Genomic DNA, 22,961 nt, shown 5'->3' with positions numbered 1-22,961 from the left:
TGATAGATCACAGATCGTAATAGTTACAACAGTTCATAGATTGTAACAAACCACCTGCTCCGGTGTGGGATGTTGATACTGGGGTTGGCTGTGCATGTATGGGGCCAGAGGGTATATGGGAACTCTGTGTACTTTCTGCTTAATTTTGCTGTGAACCTAACCGCCCTTACAAAGTCTGTTGGGGAAAAAAAAGCAGCTTCAGGCTCAAAACTTGTCTGACTTGTTCAAGTGTTATAGAAAAACACAAGCTTCATGGTCATTTCTTATTCAACTGCTTAGACACGTAAATAATTTACTACAGTGACTTTCCTTTGGTGAAACATGGCTTCATCACAACCAATGAACCACCAAATGAACTGTTCTACATATGATGAAACAGTAGCAACACGTTCCTGTGTCAGGATAACATTCAAACTTAGCTGAGCCTCTCAATACCTCTGATTCCTTGGACCTCTCAACCTCTTTGCTGCTATTTATTTGTAAAATGAGACTTACGTTAAAAATGATTATTATCTAAAAATACCTCAAATATTATCTAAAAATACCTGGTCCAAATGATGTCAGAGGAAAAATAAAACAATTTTGTTTTCATGAAGAAAAATTACATGCATGAATCTCAACTAAGTTCAAAATGTTACCGATGTTTTGGTGGTAGTATTATAGGTAATTTTGTTATTCAAGTTTTACCTTCTAAATTTGCCATAATAAACATGCATTATTTATATTCAAGGAATAAACATACTTTCTTTTGGCCATCCCATGTGGCATGTGGAACTTGCCCAACTAGACACTGAACCCGTGCCCCCTGCGCGGGAAGCACAGAATCTTAACCACTGGACTACCAGGGAAGTCCTAGAAATAAACACATTAAAAAAAAAAAAATCACAGCACAAAAACTATAGAAAAGAATATTTTATTGAAACAGTTTCTCAATTAACAATGGAGCAAAGTACAATTTGACTCAAATCTGTCCAACCAGCCTCAACTGCTAGTGAAACAATTCAAACATATAGGACAGGATAGGAACCTTAGGGCACATTTCTGCCAATGTGGCAAAAAAAAAAAGAGAAAAAGAAAAAAAAGACAAGAGACAGATACAACCAGGCTCCCCTATGCCCTGGGAGTGGGGGTGGCAGCCCTGGCTCCTGCTACAGATAGGACCCTGGGGGGTGGGCTGCCCGACATCCACGTGGTGGGTCAAGGGCCCCCATCACAGCAGAGCAATGCACTACAGAAAGGCCGGCCTGTACCCTCTTCCTTTGCCCACAAGGCCTGCCTCCAAGACAGCGAGATGGCAGTTCTACATTCATGCCAGTCTCTCCTGCCCCCAGGGTCTTGGGACAAGGGGCTCACAGTAGAAAGCACATTTTGGTCAGCCCAGGGGGCCAGGGAGTGAGGGAAAGGCTCTGTCTGAGAGGGCAGAACAACAGGGAGAGAAGGGGGGCAGAAGTCCAAGGGCCATGGAGTACCAGGCAACTGGGAAGAGGCAGATTTCAGCAGCTGCTTGCAGCATGCTGGCACCCTGCGCCAGCTACTCACACGCCTTTCCTGGCCCAGAGTCCACAGGTGGGGAGCTACAGTGCTCTCACACATCTCACTCCCTCGAGAGGCAGCTGGATTCTCTTCACTTTCTCCCTGCCTACTCTGGCCACTGGGGTTGTACGTGTGGGTGGGGGTCGATCTCGAGTGACTTAGGCAGTCCAAATGGATGGGGTCTGGCCAAGAGGCAGAGGACTGTCCAACTTGCAAGAGAAAGGCAAGGAGACCCACAGTGGGGAGGCATGAGAATGGGGATTTTTAGGGGAAAAAACCTTGGAGGAGGCAAAAGTACAGACAGGAGCTCAGAAACCAAACCTGGAAAGCAAGGTTCTGCAGACACTGGCCTGTGTGGCATAGATCTCATGGTGGAAAAGGGAGGGAAGGACAACCAGAAGAGCCTGGAGACCCTCTAACAACCCAGGACACCCTTACCACTACCAGGCCTGTCAGCCAACCACTGATGGCCGCACTCTCACCTACCCACAGGCGAAGAATGAAGACAGAATAGTGATTTTTCCCAAACTAGGACCTGGATGGTAGGGAATCAGCAGGTGGGGTTGGGGAACAAAACGATTTCAGTTTGAACCACAGAACTATTCCAGAAGGAACCAGTAAGCCGTCCCTTCCTTCCCCTTCTCCGCACCTCCAGTCGCAGGTGAGAGAAGAGGAACTGAAGCCTCTGGGGAGGCGGGGAACCAACCCTCCCCCAGTCCTTGGTGCTTAATAAATAGAGGTGGTGAGAGAAGGGGGCAGGGACGAGTGGGGAACTGGGAGGTTATAGTTCATCATTCTTCAAAGTTCGCTTCTGTCCTGTCGGCTGTTCCGGATGTTCCTTCTGTTCAGATTCTGGGAGGAATTGGGGGAAGAGAACAGGATGGAGGAAGGTGAGACAGAGGGAATAGGCCCAGCTCAGGGAAGGCACTGCCCTCCAGCACAGCCCGCCACCTCCAACCTCACCTGCTGCGGGACCCCCTAATTCCAGAGGCTCAGAGTCTGCTGCTTCAGGTCCTGCTTTGTGGAAAGAACAGGTTAGTGTCTGCAAGGAGGAGGAAGGGGCTAACGCAGGGGTTAGCAAACTTTTCCCAACAAGAGCCAGACAGTAAATGTCAGTATTTTAGGATCTATGGGCCACACTTGGTCTATTCTGTTTTTGGAAATAACCATCTACAAGATGTAAAGGCCATTCAAAGCTCCAGGGCTGTCCAGAGAGAGGCTGTCCTGCTAGTCTGCTGACCCCTCGGGGCTAAGTGATGTCCATGTTCCCCATCCGCTTCCCCAGCTCACCAGTCTCTTTCTCAGGTTCTGGGATGGGCTTCGTGTCTTCAGTCTGGCCTGGAGGGAAACCAGGAGGAAAAGGTAGTCCCCGGAGGGAAGAGAAAGCTTCCTCCTGCCCAGTGATGCCTGAACCAGTCCCCTGGCCTCACCTGGTGGAGGGATGACCTTCTCACTCTGGTCACTGGTGCTGGCATTGAGGGGAGCCTCTGCCCGGGTCCCGTTCTTGTCCCGGGGCCGGGGCCGGGGCTTGGCGAACTTGGCCTTATTGAGCAGATACTGCACCTCGCGGTCCAGGGCCGCCATCTTGGCCTCGATGTCTTTCGAGAGCAACACGGGCTTCTCTGTGGCGGGAAGCTTGGCCTGCTCGGCCACGGTTGTGTTCTTCCAGGCCTGTGGGCGAGGTCAGGACAGGCTTGGAGCCAGCAGATGCCTCTGTCCCGGATGAAACACATCCCAACCAACCTCTGGCTCTTCCCCTCAGACCTCAAATCACTGCCCGTCACTGTCAGCCCCCGAAGCAAACAGATACCTCAGGATGGCATTTGAGGCTCTCCACAAGGGAGTGCCAAACTGCCTATTTCTGGTTTCCATCCTATTTCTATGGACTAACCACAGTTGAACCTCTTATTTTTCTCCTTATTTCAACCGCTTTGGTGCTCTGGTTCAAAAAACAGCCCCCACATCCAGAACAGCTTCTGCATCTCACGACAGGTCATTCTGAGCTCCCCAAACCCTGCCCCAATTTCTGCATGCAGTTCAAGCCCCAGCTCCTCAGAGCAGCTCTCTCTGATCCTGCAGGGATGGGCTCCACTACCCCTCTAATCGACGACTCATGCCTATGACCCTGGTCTGGGACTGATCAGATGTGATCCCAAATGCAGCCATCTTTTGCCTTTCCAATGAGCTGCCAAGCCAGGAGGCAATGACTGCTGAGTCTCCATTTCTCCGCATCTCCCCTGCTGCCAAGGATGGCCCACCTTGCCAGGTAAGTCTCCAATTAAGTATTTATATGGGGATTACCCAGGTCTCATTGATGATTTTCTCTAACGTTGTCATCTCCACTTCAGTGAAGATCTGGTCCATCTCTGGGATGAGCCGGGCCCCCCTGCAGTCAGAGAGGAGACAGTCAGCCCATGAGGGACAGGGGTAGGACTGAGTGGGGAAGAAGAGCAGAGGGGCTGCTCACTTGAGGAACATGCTGGAATGATTGAGGAGATTATCCAGGGCAGACAGCCGTTCGGGCCACTTCTTGCGCTCTTCCACCCGAAAAAACAGCCCGTGGCACAGCTTCCGTAGTTCAGCCAACTTCTCCTTCAACATCTGATGGACGTGGGGGTGGGAGAGGGCAGAGGGGTTAGGGGACGACAGCCTTGCATCCTTCTTTATGACCTCACACCCCAGCTCTCTTTCCTTTCCCCATCCTGCCCACCACGTCCTGGGAGCCCTCTCACCGCTGTGGTGGCCCCAAAGCCCTCATCCTCCAGCCAAGTGGACGTGGCACTGAGCTTCCCAGAGATGTCCTCACGCTGCTCCTCGGTCGACACTTCCTGGTACTCGGGCTGGTACAGCTTGTCCTGGGGAGGTGCACCAGAGCGCGAGTGTGCAGCAGGCCCTTGGGGCAAGGCTCTTGGGGCAGAACCCTCCTCCCCCACCCTGTCCCTTGTCCTGAGGCAGGCCTGTGTCCCAGCCCACCAACCTGGGTCTCAAAGATGAAGGCTTCCAAGCTGTTGGCTGCTTTCTCCCGTTCCTGCTTCTGCAGGTCCCGGAGTGTCAGGTCCTGGAGTCTGTGGCCGAGGGGCAGCACGAGTGAGGGGTGCTGCTCCATAGCCTGCGCCCACCCTCCGCACGCTTGCAGCCTTTACTCACTTCTGGGCCGAGCGGGCCAGCTGGTCCTCGGGCAAGTCAGGCAGGTCCAGGACGACCAGCTCCACTCCGATCTCCTCCACCATCCTCTGCTTCCGGGCTGGTTTCTGCTTCTTTTCTTCCTCTGGGGCGGGAGGGGCACCCTCAGACCCCGCCTCCCTCTTCTCACTTGGCTTCTGTGGGGAAGAGACGAGGGTGTGAGGGAAAGCATGACCAGCCCTCCTGTCCTCCACAGGTGGGGATGGCTCTGGGGACAGGAAGCACGGCAGGTGCCTGTCCCGTCAGCCTCGGGGTCCAGGCCGACTTCACTCTGCCGAGAGCTCACCTGGGCCTCAGGCTTGTCCCCGCCGTCTTTCTCTGCGGCCTTTTCTCCTTCAGGGGCTGCAGCCCCCTTAGCCTCAGGGGGTGGGGGCGAAGAGGTGTCCTCCGCTGGGGCCTCAGCTTCCTCCTTGAGCTCTGCTTGCTCTCCAGGCTCGTCCTTGCTCCCCTCAGCAGGCCCTTCCTCCTCCTCCTGGAAACAAACAGACACACCCTCTGAGGAGTCACCAGCAGGGCCCATGGATCAGGACTGGCTCTGCTTTGAAGGGCTCACTGCCTATGACATAGCTTGAGGGAGACAGAGGACCACTGTGTGGAAATGGGCAATGGGCGTCTGGACTGAGGCAGTCTAGCTGGACAAAGGAAAAGTGTCTGGAGGTGACGGTGAGCCTTGGGATGGCTTAGAGTCCAGATAAGGGTTTGGTGAACCCAGCTCGGGCTAAGGGGAAAGAAAGAAAGAAAGTTTCAGTCGTGTCCAACTCTTTGCGACCCCATGGACTGTAGAAACCAGGCTCCTCTGTCCATGTAATTCTTCAGGCAAGAATACTAGAGTGGGTTGCCATTCCCTTCTCCACAGGCTAAGAGGAGGCGGGGCCTATCATATCCTGAGAAGCTGGGATCAACACCCCAACCCCCAGTCTCTGCTGCTGCCGCCTGGTCCCATGTACCGTCCTCCACGCTCCCCTGGCTCCACCCTGGCCTTACCTGGACTGTGTCAGTACCATTTTCTTTAGTATCTGGTGTGCTGCCACCTCCAAACAGGCTGGAGATGGTGTTGCCAAGTTCTAGAAAGAGGAAAACCCAAAGACTTAAAGAGCGCCACAGAAGTGACTCCACCCCCAACCCTAAGGGGAAGGCCTGCCCACCTCCCTGGAAGGCACACAAGGACACTCTCTCACACACGTGCACACACTCATCTTACTGGTCAGAGTAGATTCCTCTTCTGGGCTGTCCTCCACCAGCGTCTCAAACACAGACTCCACCTGACAACATGGATCCGAGGTGAAGACAAGCACATGCTAACCCACCTTTTCTCCACAAACATCCTGCCTGGCGGGTCACTGTTTAGGCACAATCATGTGACTTCCAGCTGTGCTAGCCTGTCTTCTCCCCTGCCTCCTCCAAGGGCTTCTGGATGGAGTCTCCTCCACCCCTGGTTGATTACAAGCCCTTTGAGAGGGGACTGGAGCTTCCCCCTCCTCACCCTCACACTCCTCCACTCAACAGAATGGGCCATGGTTGTCCACAGTATGTTCTAAAAGATACAAATCCCATGAACTGTTGTTAATAAGCAGGTTTCTCAGCCATCCTAGACCCTGAAAATTACGTCAGTGAGCATTCACAGGCTCTGAGATGGCCCACACCAGATCCCTTGTTTAGCTCAAGATTTATCCAACTCCCAGACCCACTTTATTGACCAGTTTGAACACTACAAGGAACCGCTGTGGAAGAGGCTGGTGGTGCCTGGGCCCCGCCTGGCACAGGGGGGCTCCTGCTCTCACCCTGTCCAGGCTGAGCACACCACTCTCGTCCAGGTTGAAGTGAGCCTTGATGCCCTTGGACTCATAGTCGGGATACTTCTTGAAGCTCTCTCCCACACCTTTTAGCTTCACTGTGGTCAGATTCTGGGAGCCAAATACCCTGGGTGGGGAGGAGAAACCCATTCAGGGGAGCCTGCAAGCCTGCCTCCAAGCTCTAGTCTACACAGCCTCTGGGTATGAGACATGGGGCCCTCCCCGAGGACACCCTCAAGATGGAAGCACCTCCCAGAGGAGAAGCTCAGCCCAAACCCAAGCCCAAGCTCACAGGCTGCTTCCCCTGTGTCACCCGCAGACCCCATCCCTCCCTCCCTGGAGTCCCCATCTGGCCCCACCCCCTCACCGAAGATCCTCAGGCCCCAGGAAGCCCAGGTCACCATAGTTGATGTGGAAGTTGAAGTCATGGCTGTAGCGATTAAAGGTGATGACTTTGCGTTGAGGGTAGGGTCCCATGCGGGAGAAGAGGACGCGCTTATTGTGCTTCAGGCTGCGGACCCCAGTCTCCTCCTCCACCTCCCTAGTGAACTCCACCTATATGGCAGGAGAAGGGAGGCCCGGTGGAGAAGCACAGCAGGGTCTGGGGTGGGGAATGCCGATGGCAGGAAGACAGAGGGATAGGCTTGAGCAGACAGTGGAGATGACCCTGGGAGAGGTATGGGGAGCCTTCCACCCAGCACACAGGCTTACTCACCAGGATGGGGTAGATCACTGCATCCCGGATGACGAAAGGCTTCACCTTGAAGGCTTTGCTGAGCGCGGCCGCCTGGTACACAGCCCCCATAGCGGCGGCTTCATCGGCATTGATGTTCTTCCCCAGCTCCTCCCTGTGAACATCCCAAGGCTCAGGACCATCCATCTGCAGCCTGGCCTGGCCCCCCTCCCCTCAGCCCTCCTGCTGCTCAGGCCCCACACTCACTTGCCCACAGCCTTCAGCAGCACCTCTTGCACTTTGGGGACACGAGTGGCCCCGCCCACCAGGATCACCTGCTCAATCTCATCCTGTAGGGGGAGAAAGCGGGGGATGGGGTCGGCTCCGAGGTCACCCTCCTCCTCAGCACAGACTCTTCTCTGACTTATTCCCTCCTCCCTGCCACCTCTTCACTTTCCATCCCGTCTGCCTCTCCGCCACACCCACCCCGATGACCCTGCCTCACCAGTTTCATCTCTGCACTCTGCAGCGCCTGCTGCACGGGCCCAGGGACCCGCTCAAACAAGTCTGCACACAACTCTTCAAACTCCGCTCGAGTCACCTTTGCCTTGAAATCCACATCGTCCATCAGGCCCTCGATCTGGGAAAGGAACAGGAAGGTCAGAGCACTCACCCAGGTCCTGCTCTCTGGGTTGGTGGGTCAGATACCAAGGGGACAGGATACTGGGAGGCAGGCAGGAAGCATGGGAACAAGTGATGGGCCACCCCGAAATCGAGCTCAGGGTGGTGGGGTCCTCCATCCTCTGGTGGGGGGCGGGAAATCTTTGCCCTCAAGCAGCCACGTGTGAGCACCTGGGCCATGTGATCAGCATTGGCGCTCAGAACGGTCTTCAGTCGATTGGCCTCACGCAGCAGCTTGGCCATGGCACGAGGGTTCTCTCGCACGTCCTTTGCTCTCTGACCCTTGCGCTGCTCATTGAAAAGCCTGGCCAGGTGCTCACGCAGGCGGAGCTCCATCTCCAGGCCCCCCAGGGTACGGTCAAACCTGTGCAGGAAAGGGAAGAGGGACAAGTGTGAGGAACACACGGGGTCGCTTCATCCACACAGGAACCTGGCTCTCACCCACACGGCTAACACCTCTCAGCCATAGTCCATCTGGCCATTTATTCAACTGTAACTACTATGCATCAAATTATGTATTTATCTCTGGAAATACAATTGTAAGAAGGAAAAAAAAAAGACAGGGTCCCTGCTATCAAACAGTTTATAATCGAGCAATTAACCACACTGTGAAATTTTAGCAATCCTCTGTGTTATAACAGAGAGACAGATAATGCCACTAGAACATAGATAAGTGAAATTTCAGCTATTTAGAGATGTCTGGGAAAGTTCTGTGGAGAAGTGATGCTGGAGCTGAAACTTGAAGATGAGCTGGAGTTAATGAGGTGAAGAAGAGAGGAAAGAACATTCTAGGCAAAGGGTGAGGTGTGAGAGAACAAGAGTGTATAAGTTCAATGGAGGGCAAAGATGGCTGGAGTTCAGGGTCAGAGCCAAGCTGGAGTTGTCATACAGGTGGCTTTATAAGCCAAGACAAAGGTGTGGAGCCACTGAAGGGTTTCTAAAGAAATGAGATACAGACAGGTTTGAAAAGAACCCTCTAGCTGAATGTGGAGAAAGAACTGGAGGGAGGCCACACTGGCAGCAGTGAGATATGCTATTCTGCAGGTGAGAGGTGACAGCAGTTCAGACTAATACGGAAGCCGTAAAGGTGGACAGAAAAGAATGGGTTCATGAAATAACATAACATCAGCAACAAGGAAAGCAAAGATGCCAAGAACAAAGAAATAGTTGAAGCTAACACTCCTCATAGGGCCTATGGCCTTATGGATTTCCTCAGAAGCAGCTTGGGACATTCATTGCCCTCAACTTTCCCAAACTGTCTCCCCGCATCTCCATCTACCTCGTGCTCTTTGGGAGAGGTATCCTACAAAGACTGATGCTTTAGCCAGGAGAGTATTCCTGCAGGGAGCAGGAAAGAGAGGCAGCTGACCCTCCAAGAAGAAACCCGGACCCAACGGCAGCTCAGCAAGCAGCCCTCCTCGCAGCACCCACTTACCCCACACCCCGGATCTGCAGCTGCGGCTGGATCCCCGCATCCTTAGTCTTCACTGTCTGGTAGGTCACGATGGTGCACACAGTGCTGCCTGAGCCCATGTCATAGAACATGATATTCTGCAGAGACATCGAGGCCACTGTCACAGGAACCTAACACAACTCCAGGGTGCCTGCCTGCCTCCAAAGGGCTGCACCGACTCGAATGAAAGCCAAACAGCTCAGCAAAAGGAGCTGAGAGGGGGCTGTTGCCGCATTTGTCAAGAGCCAGCATGCAAATAAGATGCAAAACAAGCCAAGTGACTTCCATCATCAGACTCAGCCACCCTGCCAGGCCGGTCGGCAGCTCCCCCCCGGCTCACCTGGGCAGTGCTGTTGATATCTTTCCTGCGGAAGACACCGTAGCTGAGGGCTGTGGCGGTGTTGTCATTGATGAGCTGCAGCACCTTGAGGCCAGCCATTCGCGCAGCCTGCAGCACAGCTCGGCGCTCAGCCTGGTTGAAGAAGGCTGGCACAGTGATCACTGCATCCTTGATGGGCTGCTCTACAGAGGAAAACAGAACAGGGTTCCTACCAGCTCCACACCTTAGATGGGGGTTTCTCAGTTTCAGCACAGCTGACATTCTGGGCTAGATAGTACTTTTTTTTTTTCTTGGCCACGCCACATGGCACATGGGATCTTCATTCCCCAACCAGGGATTGAATCTGTGCGCCTGCAGTGGAAGCTCAGGGTCTTAACCACTAAACCACCAGGAAAGTCCCTGGGCCAGATAATTCTTTGTTTTGGGCGGCAGAGGTGTGCAGTCTAGGACGTCTGGCAGCACCCGTGGCTTCTACTCAGTAGATGGCAGTGGCTGCAGCTCCCCAGTTGTGACAACCAAAAATGTCATCAGATGTTACTAAATGTTCCTGGGGACTCAGACCTGCCTTCATTTGAGTCTCCAGGGAAGGTGGCTTCCACTGGCCCCACCTTGGCCACCCACCTGCAAAATCTTCAGCCAGAGACCGGGAGTAGTTGAGAAGCATGCTGAGGACCTCCTCTGGCGAGAACTGCAGCTGCCTGGGGGAGGGGAGATGGTTAGCGGCGAGGAAAGCCCGGCATCCACACAAGGACAGTGGTGAACACATGTTGACGGGGATCCCACCAGGCCCCGTGAGCCCACCTTCCCCAGCAGGGCACTCACGGGCTGATTTGGAAGTACACAGTCTGCCTCTGCGGGTCGAAGCCCAGCTCATGCTCGGGGAAACGAGCTTTGTAAAGGGCTACATGGGGGTTATTCTCCTGCTTCCCCAGGAGGTGCTGGAAGTAACGCAGCGTTGCCTTTGGGTTCTTGATGGCCTGAGAAGAGGTAAAGAAAGAGCAGAGTGTTAAGACTCCCAAACCTGCCTTCACCTACCTACCTTGGAGATCGATCAGGGAGCAGACTCTGGAGTCTGCCATCGCCTCTCCTCTGCCCACTGCTTTGGGAAGGGGTGGGCTGTGAGCTCACCATGCTGGCTGCACTGTCGCCAAAGAATCGTTCATTTTCTTTCAGGGTCACAGTCACTGGGGTTTTCCTCCGGGACTCCCTGAGGAAAAGACACACTGGGGCCATGTGCCTATGGCACGGCGTGTTCTCAGGAGCCTTAACACCCCCACGTACATACAACACCCCACAATCATGCAGACACAAAGTGTGTTGAGGCCACTACCAAGAACACACTTGGGCCTGGGGTGCGGACCCTCTTTTCCCCACCCGACCCTGGGGCCGCCCTCACTTGTTCAAGACAATCTCCATGGGTACTCCAGGTTTGACGATGGCCACCTTCATAGACTCGCTGCCCAGGTCCACAGACATCACTGCCAGTGTGTCTGAAGGGGAAACAGATCTGTCAATTAGCCCCTCTTTCCCCACCTTCTACCGCTTTCCATGGAGAAGGTAAGACAGCAGCAGACAAAACAAAAACTTCTGGGTCTGGCAACCTAAGAGCGGAAAGGTTTCCCATTCACCAGTCTCATTACCCCTGCCCGCCACATATCATCCATCATTCACTCATTTCTTTTGACGCCTCTGCTGGGGTACATACCACTCAGTGCCAACAGGTCTGCCAAGAGCACAGTCATCAAGGCCCAACAGGCTAGCCTCCTCGGCCTCTGCCTTCTGACTGTGGCTGCCATTGTGTCCCTAGGAGAGGAGAAAAACAACACTTGTAACTGGATGCCCTGAGTGAAGGAGGCAGAACCTCATCCAGAACACAGAAGCTTTAAAATTCATACCTACTCCATCCTCATCCACGGCAGGACAGGGTACATCCCCCCCCTTCCCTTCTAATGAGAACCAAGCACTCTCACCATCTTCAGAAGTGACCATGGGAAGGCCCAGGTGAACCACCGGGGATCCAAGCCTTTGGCCACCACATCCCGAAACAGTGATGGTAACAGGCCAGGAGGAAGGAGACCAAGGCCTTCCGCCCACTGTACAGGCAGCTCGACGGGCGCACCCCAGCACTGTCCCTGCTGTCACACACCTGGGGTGCCACCAGGGATCCCCGCTCAGGACTAGACTACCTCCCTACACCTGGAGCTCCCCCACTGGCGGGGAAAGCCTGGCCGGGCCTGAACGGGAACCGAGAGAGGGTGACGCTGGAGGAGGCAGGGATGGAAGAAGGGCACGTCTCGTCCTCAGCATCCCTTCGGGTTGTCCCGCCCGCTCCCCTTCTCCATCCCATCCCGGCCCCGCTCTCTACACACAGCCACTGTGCCTGGAACGATAAGGTTCCGCGCCGAGAAGGCAGCCAGTATTCCGAATTCACCTAAGCCTTACCGGCCAAAGGCGGCGGCTCCTACTCCCGGAAACGGGTCCCAGCCCACCTCTAAGGCATGAGAGCACCCCAGGGACCGAGCTGCGGGGCCAAGCGTACCGGCGTCCGCGCGGCCCTCACTCCCGCTACTGACCCGCCCCCGGAGCTAGCACGTTGCCTCCTCTTAGGGGTGGCCGGTTCCCATCGCCATCCCCACCCCTGCTACCTCTTGCCTCCGCTCCCGTGGCCCCAGCTCTGGGACAAACGCAGCTCCGAACAAACCCACGAGGCCAGCAGCGCGCCCCCCAAATCCGCGCCCTCCACAACTCCCCTCTGCTTGCAAACTGCTACATTAGCCACCAACCTCTCCGCGGCGTCTCGCGCACCAGCCGGCCCCGGACGCGGCGTGCGCTCATTGGAGCCTCCGCTGCCCGGCCCTGCGCCGCGGGCCTGGCCCCGCCCCCCACCGCCGCGGCGCGCGTCCCCATTGGGCCACGTTCTAAGCCCACCCCCTCCTCCGTCTCCGGCCGCCGCCGCGAAGGCGAAGGAGAGGCCAGTCCATCAGTTGGAGGAAAACCGCCGATGCCCGCCTCCGATTGGTCCACGTCACGCGCGGCCCAGCGTCCATCCCGGTGCGCTCACGGGACCTTTCCGGCCGCGGCGCTGAAGGTCTGATTCGGTGCCTGGAGCGAGTCGGCAAACGGGCGGCCCAGCACTCGGGCCTCTTCTGGTCATCTGGGATCCCCGTCCGAGGAGCAGGCATCCTCGCATCCCCGAGGCAGCCACGCGGAAGAGGTGCTAGCTTGCTGGTCGGTATTGAACTGCCCTAGGCTTTGGCTGGAAATCAGAGAATGACTTCTTAGTCCACCTCAACCCCCGCTTTCTTTCTTTGCGGAAACTAAAGCCACCAAGAGAGATGTTCGCTGATGAGTCGGAGATAACGCTTGTATTAGTGGCAGAAGTTGGCCTGGACTCTTTACTCCAGTTTGAGAAAGAACATGCCGAACTGCAAATCCCTGACACAAAAGCCGCTTTTGTGAGGCTCTAATTGGTTAAGCACAGATGCACCACCTCCTGTTTCTCTTCCATTATGCCTGTTTACTTTCTGAATTAAAGCACCTCGGAAAGGTTTCTGGTGCTCTTAACTCCCCTCTCTGTACTTCACAAGCCCATAGAAATCTGCATGGTCGTGAGAGCACACTTTCTTTTTCCAGTTTTACTGACATCAGCGCACTTTTCTTAAATATGGTATCACTGCTTCCTCTCATGAAATCGTTGCCTAGCCTCCCTTTACAGAAGGTTCTTGTGAAGGCCCTGGCTATGATAGCCCAGGAAATCTTATCTGGTCCTTTCCCTACAGTTTTTTATAATGCTTAGGGCTGTTACAGAATCCAAGCTTTGTCTACTAGCCAATAGTTGGACGACAAACTGATTCAGGCAAACACTAGGCTTTATTCGGAAAACCTGGCTACCAAGAAGATGGCAGGCTTGCATCCTAGAGTACCATCTGATTGGGGTCTGAATGTCAGTTTCTTTTATAGAACAGAGAGGAGGAGGTGGTGTGGAAGTAAAGTAAAAAGGCCATAAATCCTGCAAAATAGGCATCAGGGAAGGGATGTGTTAATTTTTTCTTTCCTGTAACCATTCACAGGTGGGCAGGGTCAGATGTATCAGTAGGAACTGAATAAAGGCACTTTAACATTCAGGCAGGGGGGCAGGTTCCCCTAGCCAGGTCATTATATATTTGTACAGTTGTAGACAGCATCCTTTTAGTGACTAAGTGACGAAACGCAAAGGTTAAAGTAAACAGATCCAGCTGGGTTCAGATTTGAGTCTGGTGTCTATGCTTAGAAGATCAACCTACTGGCAGTATCAAGGAGAGGTCTGTTTTCCTTCCTTTTAAGAATAGTTCAGTCTTCAGGTAGTAGAGAAATTGGTAGAAATAGAAATTCGCTTGAAACTAACACAGTTTAATTACACAAATAATATACAAATGTAATCTTGTAAAAAGTTCTAATATGCCAGATAAAGTTAAATCTCTTTGATAATATCCACAATCTCTAGAGTTATCTGCTGTTATTAGATGTGTAACATTCTAGGCCTTTTCCTCTATTTACATACATGTATGCATCTTGAAACATGTAGCTGCTGTCTTTTTTAAATGGTAAAATGTTATACAATTAGCTTGTTTGCAACTTGCTTTTTTTTTTCCTTGGGTTAAAATAAATTATGGTGTATTTTCCATACCAGCGTACAGATTCACCTTGTTTACTGCTATTGAACATTCCATAGCATGGGAGTTGTTTAATCATACTGATGAACATAGAAGTTGTCATTTCAATGCCACAGAGAAAGATTTTGCTTATTTTCTAAGCCCATTGTGGTGCGCAGGCTTAGTTGCCCAGTGGCACGTGAGATTTAGTTCCCCAACCAGGGACTGAACCTGTGTCCCCTGCACTGGAAGGCAGATTCCTAACCACTGGGCCACCAGCAAAGTCCCCAAGATTTTGTTTCTCAATAACTGACTCTACTTTTGACCACCTATTCAGTGGGGTGAAAGTGAAGTCGCTCAGTTGTGTCTGACTCTTTGTGACCCCATGGACTGCAGCCTACCAGGCTCCTCCGTCCATGGGATTTTCCAGGCAACAGTACTGGAATGGGCTGCCATTTCCTTCTCCAATTCAGTAGGGTAGATTCTTTCAAACAGAATATGCACTTTAACATTTATTGGCCCTATGCTGCATGCAAGCATTGTGCTAGGTGTTGGGATTCCAGAGATGGGGATGACGTTTCCTTCAAAGGTCAATCTGTTGGGAAACAAGTATGTTCACAGTTTTGCACACTTGTTAAAAACCTATTAAATGATTTTCAGTTCAGTTGCTCAGTCGTGTCCAACTCTTTGCAATCCCATGGACTGCAGCACGCCAGGCTTCTCTGTCCATCACCAATTCCCGGAGCTTGCTCAAACTCATGTCCATTGAGTCGGTGATGCCATCCATCTCATCCTCTGTTGTCCCCTTCTCCTGTCTTCAAAGTTTCCCAGCATCAGGGTCTTTTCCAATGAGTCAGTTCTTCGCATCATGTGGCCAAAGTGTTGGAGCTTCAGCTGGAGCATCAGTCTTTCCAGTGAATATTCAGAACAAACTTCCCATAGGATTGACTGGTTGGATCTCTTTGCAGTCCAAGGGACTCTCAAGAGTCTTCTCCAACACCACAGTTCAAAAGCATCAATTCTTCAGCGGTCAGCTTTCTTTTATAGTCCAACTCTCATATCTATCAGAAGAACCGTAGCTTTGACTAGACGGACCTTTGTTGGCAGAGTAATGTCTCTGTTTTTTAGTATGCTATCTAGGTTGGCCATAACTTTCCTTCCAAGGAGTAAGCGTCTTTTAATTTCATGGCTGCAGTCACCATCTGCAGTGATTTTGGAGCCCCCCAAAATAAAGTCTTATCACTGTTTCCCCATCTATTTGCCATGAAGTAATGAGACCCGATGCCATGATCTTAAGTTTTTTGAATGCTGAGTTTTAAGCCAGTTTTTTCACCCTCATAAAGAGGCTCTTTAGTTCTTTGCTTTCTGCCATAAGGGTGGTGTCATCTGCATATCTGAGTTTATTGATATCTCTCTGGGTGGGCTTCCCTTGTAGCTCAGCTGGTAAAGAATCGACCTACAATGCAGGAGACCTAGGTTCGATCCCTGGGTTGGGAAGATACCCTGGAGAAGGGAAAAGCTGCCCACTTCAGTATTCTAGCCTGGAGAATTCCATGGACTATGTAGATCATGGGGTTGCAAAGAGTCCGACATGACTGAGCAACTTTCACTTTACTTCTTTCTCCTAACAACCTTGATTCCATCTTGTGCTTCATCCAGCCCAGCATTTCGCATGATGTGCTCTGCATATAAGTTAAACAAGCAAAGTGACAATATACAGCCTTGACGTACTCCTTTCCCAATTTGGAACCAATCCATTGTTCCATATCTGGTTCTAACTGTTGCTTCTTAACCTGCATACAGATTTCTCAGAAGGCAGGTAAGGTGGTCTGGTATTCCCATCTGTTTAAGAATTTTCCACAGACTTTTGTGATCACTGGATGGCTTTACTGGGAGAGTAAGAAAGTCTGCCCTGCTCCTTATGTGAGCTCCCACTCCCAGAATATCCTTGGTGGGAGCACAGTCTGCAGCAGCTGTGCTTCTCAACCTGGGTGTCTGTCCCCCCCCCCCCGGGAGGGGCAGCAGGTGCAATTGCTCTGGGGAGTCACCTGTTTTGTTCTCTGACCAGATTGAAGTTTCACAAGAGCAAGGTGTAAAACAGTAGGAAAATTTTAATGTAGAACATCTGACTTAGATGAAACAGGACAGCTGCTTCCCTGGTGGCTCAGACCATAAAGCATCCACCTGCAATGCAGGAGACCTAGGTTCGATCCCTGAGTTGGGAAGATCCCCTGGAGGAGGGCATGGCAACCCACTCCAGTATTCTTGCCTGGAGAATCCCCATGGACAGAGGAGCCTGGCGGGCTACAGTCCATTGGGTCGCAAAGAGTCGGGTACGACTGACTGATTAAGCACAGCACAGCACAAGACAGCTGAATCTACTAGTTCTGCTCCAGAACAACCTGTAATAACGTTTGAGGACTACCTCCCCTCCCCTACACTATGCAGAAGCCCAAGGGAGAAAGTTGCCATCTCACAGAACATGAGTAAAATGAACACCTAAGTCAGAGCACATGCATACATTATAAACCATGCATACATTATATAACCATGTCACGGGCCGAGGCCAATGTCAATTATGGTGAACATCCTGGTCCAGAATTTAAAATGTGTTGTCACCCAGTTACCCCATTCTTAGGTATATATCTATTTGAACATATTCATGAGGAGACTTTGTTCACTGAGACTTTGTAATAGCTTAATTCAAAATGCACTAAAATGGAATACTGCTCCAATGCCCAGCAATAACTGTATAGATAGGGAATTCCCTGGCAGTCCAGTGGTTAGGCCTTGGTGCTGTCACTGGTGGGGCCACAAGTTCGATCCCTTGGGGGAACTAAGATCCTGAGTGCCATGTGAAGTTGTTAAAAAAAAAAAAAGTTGGATCAAATAAATAGTGGTAGATTCACACAATGGAATTCTATAGAGCAACTGGTCTCTTACATTCAACTGCTTAAATAAATCCCACACAGTATTCAGTGAAAGCAGACAGAAACCAGAGAGCACACAGTTTATGACTTCACTTGGATAAAGTTTAAAAACAGGCAAAATTAAATTCTAGTCATAGAAGTTGGGATGGTACTTACCCTTTCACAGTAAGGAGAGGGCATAAGGCTGGCTTTGGGGATGGTAGTTGCAATGGCTTTGTGAAAATTGAGTGGATTGTAGTATGTACATTTAATCTGTTTGCATGTTACACTTCAATAATAATTTCAGAAATTATTTTGTATGTGTCACACAAAAGACTAGATGGTTTATTTACTGTAACTTTAGGCAGGAGAAGCACCAGGGTAAGTTTTTTTTCCTACTTTTATAGCAATATTTTTAGAACTACAGAAGAAGTGTCTGTTGTGTAGCTCTCCTAGCCCTCAGTTTCAACATCTTTCAAAGAGGCATGCAGGTACATGCCTCACAGGTCATATCAAAAAGTGCCTGTGGGGCTCCTGGGTACAAGGGCTCTGTGTCCCCATTTCTTTGATTGTAGGAAACAGCCTTCATTCAGCCTCCATCACTTCCCCCGAGTTCCAGTAGGCAGATTCAAGCAGTTGTTAACTAGGGAAGGGATGGGATGTGAGACCAGGGAGAAACAAACAAGTCAAGAGCAGTCTTGGGGCAAGGTCCTGTTTCCCCATCAATGGATACACACAACAATATCTTTGAGTTATTTTTGCAGATACTGAAACCCCTTCCAGGTGACAGAAGTTGACATGGTTAATGATGGTATACTGCCCACAAGCTTGTAGACCTCAGATTAGTTGACCTGAAGGTTAATTATGCTAATTTCTCTCTGCATCACCATGAACCCATCAGAAGAATGTCAACAAGCTGATCACGCCCTCTTTGAACAATTACTATAAAACTCACTGTCCAAGTGGAGACATACAACTTTGAGGGTATTAGCCCACTGTGGCCCCCTTTGCTTGGCAAACTAATAAAGCTATCCTTTTCCACTTCACTCAAACTCTGAGATTTGATTCAGCACCTGTGTACAGAGAAGCTGAACTTTCGGCATCACAGGGTTGGTGTCAAAATTAAAGAAGGGGGTAAAGTGCTTCACACAGTGCTAGGGAATCCTAAGCACTAAATATACATTAGTTAGCTTTTTTTCTTTTCAGTCTAGAGAAATAAAACTAAAAGATATGCAGTATTGCAGTGCTAAAAGCTTGGTTAAGTGCTTTACCAAATTCATGACGAAGGTTCCTCTTGCAGGCCAGATTTTCACAATCAATAATCAGCTAATTGCTCCTTTCTCCTGTTTTATGGTTGCCTTAAAGCCCTGCGCTCTCTTATACTGTAAGACCTCTGAGTTTTATTAGGTTGACCTTTTTGTTCCTAAAGTGGAAACTGCTGCTAGCCTTTATAGGGGCTAAGAGGAAAAAAAACAGACTTTACAGTAGTTAAGAAAATAGTTTCTACCCAGAGAGCCAGATGTGGGGGCGGGGTGGGGGGGGAATGATAGAAAATAAAAATTTGCAGCTGAAACAATAAGTTTTCCTATTTTGCTGTAGAGGATATGACTGTTGTACATGATAGGCAGCAGTTTGCTGAAGGGCAAAAGAGAGGGCATTGCTAGGTAATTCTTGATTCTGAGTCATGATCTCTTTAATTTCAAGCTAAAGACTCAAGTTGCTTCTTTACCTTTAGTCCCTTCAGAACTCCAGTTCTCAGAGTTTTTCAGAACTGGAAGTGACTTTGTACACACAATCACTTTCTGTGTAGTCTGCCTTCTTACATCCTCACTACACTGAAGTGCCTGGATTCAGACAAGCATACCTAAAAGACAAATCCTGGTGTATGTTCTGACAAGTGTAGCCTAGCTTCACACCCCCAGCAAGTTATTTAATTAAGGGTTAGGGAACTGAAGAATTTATTTCCAAAAGACTTTGATGTTTTTGCTCAGGGAGAATCACCTGAACCTCTTTGAGACTCTGTTTCTCATCAGAGATAATGATACTCCTGCAGGTGGTTGCTACAAAGAGTCAATGAAGAGTGAAAGCACCTCATTAGGTATAATTCACTACATGAAATTGAGGGCTGGTATCTGGAAAAGATGAAAACTCTAATTTGAAAAGACACATGTACCCCAATATTCATAGCAGTACAATTCACAATAGCAAGACATGGAAGCAACCTAAATGTCCATTGACAGATGAATGGATAAAGATGTGGTATAAAAAGATGTGATATACATATTAATATATCACATTAATTAATTAATATTAATATATATTAATAATATAAATTAATAAATTAATAAAAAGAATGAAATAATGCCCTTTGCAGAAACATGGATGGATGTAGAGATTATCATGATAAATGAAGTAAGTTAAAGATAAGTATCATATGACGTCACATATGTGAAATCTCAAAAAGTACAAACAAATGAACTTATTTAGAAAGCAGGAATAGACTACAGACATAGAAAACAAACTTATGGTTCAGATCAGAGATCAGATCAGTCGCTCAGTCGTGTCCGACTCTTTGCGACTCCATGAATTGCAGCACGCCAGGCCTCCCTGTCCATCACCAACTCCCGGAGTTCACTGAGACTCAGGTCCATCGAGTCAGTGATGCCATCCAGCCATCTCATCCTCTGCCGTCCCCTTCTCCTCCTGCCCCCAATCCCTCCCAGCATCAGAGTCTTTTCCAATGAGTCAACTCTTCGCACGAGGTGGCCAAAGTACTGGAGTTTCAGCTTCAGCATCATTCCTTCCAAAGAAATCCCAGGGCTGATGTCCTTCAGAATGGACTGGTTGGATCTCCTTGCAGTCCAAGGGACTCTCAAGAGTCTTCTCCAACACCACAGTTCAAAAACATCAATTCTTCAGTGCTCAGCCTTCTTCACAGTCCAACTCTCATATCCATACATGACCACAGGAAAAACTATAGGCTTTACTAGACGAACCTTTGTTGGCAAAGTAATGTCTCTGCTTTTGAATATGCTATCTAGGTTGGTCATAACTTTCCTTCCGAGGAGTAAGCGTCTTTTAATTTCATGGCTGTAGTCACCATCTGTAGTGATTTTGGAGCCCAGAAAAATAAAGTCGGACACTGCTTTCACTGCTTCCCCATCTATTTCCCATGAAGTGGTGGGACTGGATGCCATAATCTTCATTTTCTGAATGCTGAGCTTTAAGCCAACTTTTTCACTCTCCACTTTCACTTTCATCAAGAGGCTTTTGAGTTCCTCTTCACTTTCCGCCATAAGGGTGGTGTCATCTGCATATCTGAGGTTATTGATATTTCTCCAGGCAATCTTGATTCCAGCTTGTGCTTCTTCCAGTCCAGCGTTTCTCATGATGTACTCTGCATATAAGTTAAATCAACAGGGTGACAATATACAGCCTTGACGAACTCCTTTTCCTATTTGGAACCAGTCTGTTGTTCCATGTCCAGTTCTAACTGTTGCTTCCTGACCTGCATACAGATTTCTCAAGAGGCAGATCAGGTGGTCTGGTATTCCCATCTCTTTCAGAATTTTCCACAGTTTATTGTGATCCACACAGTCAAAGGCTTTGGCATAGTCAATAAAGCAGAAATAGATGTTTTTCTGGAACTCTCTTGCTTTTTCTATGATACAGTGGATGTTGGCAATTTGATCTCTGGTTCCTCTGCCTTTTCTAAAACCAGCTTGAACATCAGGAAGTTCACGGTTCACGTATTGCTGAAGCCTGGCTTGGAGAATTTTGAGCATTACTTTACTAGCGTGTGAGATGAATGCAATTGTGCAGTAGTTTGAGCATTCTTTGGCATTGCCTTTCTTTGGGATTGTACCAAACAGCAAAGGAAGGGAGGGATAAATTGGGAATTTGGAGTTAACAGATACACACTACTATATAAAATAGATAAACAGCAAGAACCTACTGTATAGCACAGGGAACCATACTCAATACCTTGTAATAACCTATAATGGAAAATAATCTGAAAAAGAATATTTATATGTGTGTGTATGTGTGTGTGTATATATATATATATATATGTATATATATGTGTGACTGAATCACCTTGATGTACACCTGAAACAATGTAAGTCAACTTACTTCAATGTATTTATTTATTTTTAAATGAACTTACTTCAATTTAAGAAAAAAGAAATTAAAAGCTCATTACTGTCAGGCTTTTTTATGTCTGTTTCCTATCATGGTGGTCAAGCTCCCTGAAGAGCAGGCACCATGTCTATTTCATGTATATATGCTGGGCATTTAGTACAATTTCAGGAATACTAAAGACATATTTGTCAAAAAGAGGGAAGGAAGGAAGGCAGCAAGTCTGAAGAGGTGCATGGGTCCTCTGGAGGGCCTGTCTCTGCTTATGTACCCTCACCAACAGAAGATCCAGTGGCTTCGACATCAGAGCCTCTACCACTGGACAGTAGGGGGAGCAAACGCATCAACAACAAAGATGTCATTCTGCTGCTCACATCTCTCTTTGCGTTCACTTTGCTTCCTTTAACAAGTATTATCCATAGCCTTAATAACTCATAGGTGAAATCGGACATAGGACATAACTCAAAGGTGAAATCGGGTCCCATCTAGACCCTATTTGTGCTTCTGCTCAGAGACTGAGATTCAAAATGGTACTAATACCTGCGTGACAAAGAAGAAAGAAATCTGGGCTATAAATCAGGAAATCTGTGTGCCCTACCCTCATTTATTTCTTTAGACAAATAGACATAACTTTTTCCATCAACTAGATCAAGGAGAGGGTAAGAGGAAAAGCATCTGCATCCATTGCTTCAATCCACTTGGAGCATCTACTAGGCTGTTAGACCTGGTTCTTGGTAAGCAACACACAGGCCCTGCTTGCTGAGAATCCGGGGAGGGAATAAAGCCTAACATGTTCTGAAAATAGGCTGTGGGGGACAGGAATGCAAAAATAAACTCCACAAATACTAATCATATGGCCACTTTTTCATATTGCATACTGTCTCAAATGACTGTGTCACTCCCATTTGTAGCTTCTAGTGGCGCAAAAACAGTAAGTACACTTGCAGTTTTTCACACAGACAGCTGGTTTAGCCCAAGTTGGGACCCGTAGGTACCATGAAGTGTCTTTGACCCTTGTCACCTGTAATATCACACAGCGGTCAGTGCCACGACTTCAAGGCTCTTTGCTATACTCTGCTTACACCCTGTCATTATGGCAAGGAGAGAAAGGCCAGGTTCTTGGAATTTGTGCCCCAGAAATATTTCCCAGCCTCCTTAAGAGACATGTTTTAGGTGCCCAATAAACGCCATGCCTCTGACAGAGGGACACAAAAACACACTGACTATAGTTACAATCTGTACCTGGTGGCAGACACAAACCTCTAATGTTACTTCTCCTTTCCTACAGCCGAAAAACCAGTTTCATATACACCCACTCACTTAGGCCTCAAAACAGTCCTGTGATGCAGAAGGTAATTCACCTAGCTAGGCACAGGGGGTTACAATTCACAAACCGCGTGTCATCCCTCATCTTGATCCCCCACTGCCAGCCAATTTAATTAAAGAGGAAACTGATGCCCAGAGAGGTGAAGGTCTAGCTCTTAAGAAGCATTTCAGTCAAGGCACTTACAGAGCCGGCAAAACCGAAAACTGCGGAGTGAGCTGCGGGTGGTGAACCCTGCCTCAAGCGGCCGCGCCTACTGTCCAAGCAGCGGGAAACCGTCACTTCGAGAGGAGAGCGCAGGTGC

At 49.5% G+C, this 22,961-nt stretch overlaps 1 protein-coding gene across 6 annotated transcripts; it reads right to left on the bottom strand.

The window, feature by feature from the left end:
• Positions 1 to 897: 897 nt before the first annotated feature.
• Positions 898 to 22,931, bottom strand: HYOU1 (hypoxia up-regulated 1). Of its 6 annotated transcripts, none has more exons than XM_027563526.1 (26): positions 22,844 to 22,931; positions 11,362 to 11,459; positions 11,053 to 11,146; positions 10,785 to 10,863; positions 10,479 to 10,633; positions 10,278 to 10,354; positions 9,657 to 9,838; positions 9,299 to 9,414; positions 8,035 to 8,227; positions 7,688 to 7,822; positions 7,450 to 7,532; positions 7,225 to 7,357; positions 6,877 to 7,064; positions 6,498 to 6,636; positions 5,918 to 5,978; positions 5,701 to 5,780; positions 5,003 to 5,188; positions 4,681 to 4,853; positions 4,511 to 4,598; positions 4,266 to 4,388; positions 4,001 to 4,134; positions 3,835 to 3,919; positions 2,964 to 3,204; positions 2,824 to 2,871; positions 2,497 to 2,550; positions 898 to 2,385 (listed from the first exon to the last, which is right to left on the bottom strand). In XM_027563526.1, exons 2-26 carry the CDS (start codon positions 11,450 to 11,452, stop codon positions 2,315 to 2,317), a joined length of 3,009 nt encoding a protein of 1,002 aa, XP_027419327.1. In that variant the 5' UTR covers positions 11,453 to 11,459; positions 22,844 to 22,931; the 3' UTR covers positions 898 to 2,314. The 6 variants fall into 6 exon arrangements, with proteins under 6 accessions (XP_027419327.1, XP_027419326.1, XP_027419325.1 ...); XM_027563525.1 differs by lacking the exon at positions 22,844 to 22,931 and adding an exon at positions 12,440 to 12,541; XM_027563524.1 differs by lacking the exon at positions 22,844 to 22,931 and adding an exon at positions 12,302 to 12,433.
• Positions 22,932 to 22,961: the final 30 nt, after the last annotated feature.

This window comes from Bos indicus x Bos taurus, chromosome 15 (genome assembly GCF_003369695.1).
Source record: "Bos indicus x Bos taurus breed Angus x Brahman F1 hybrid chromosome 15, Bos_hybrid_MaternalHap_v2.0, whole genome shotgun sequence".
Lineage (NCBI taxonomy): Eukaryota > Metazoa > Chordata > Mammalia > Artiodactyla > Bovidae > Bos > Bos indicus x Bos taurus.
Note: the sequence above shows the minus strand (reverse complement) of the source record. Positions and strands in the feature narration are given on the sequence as shown.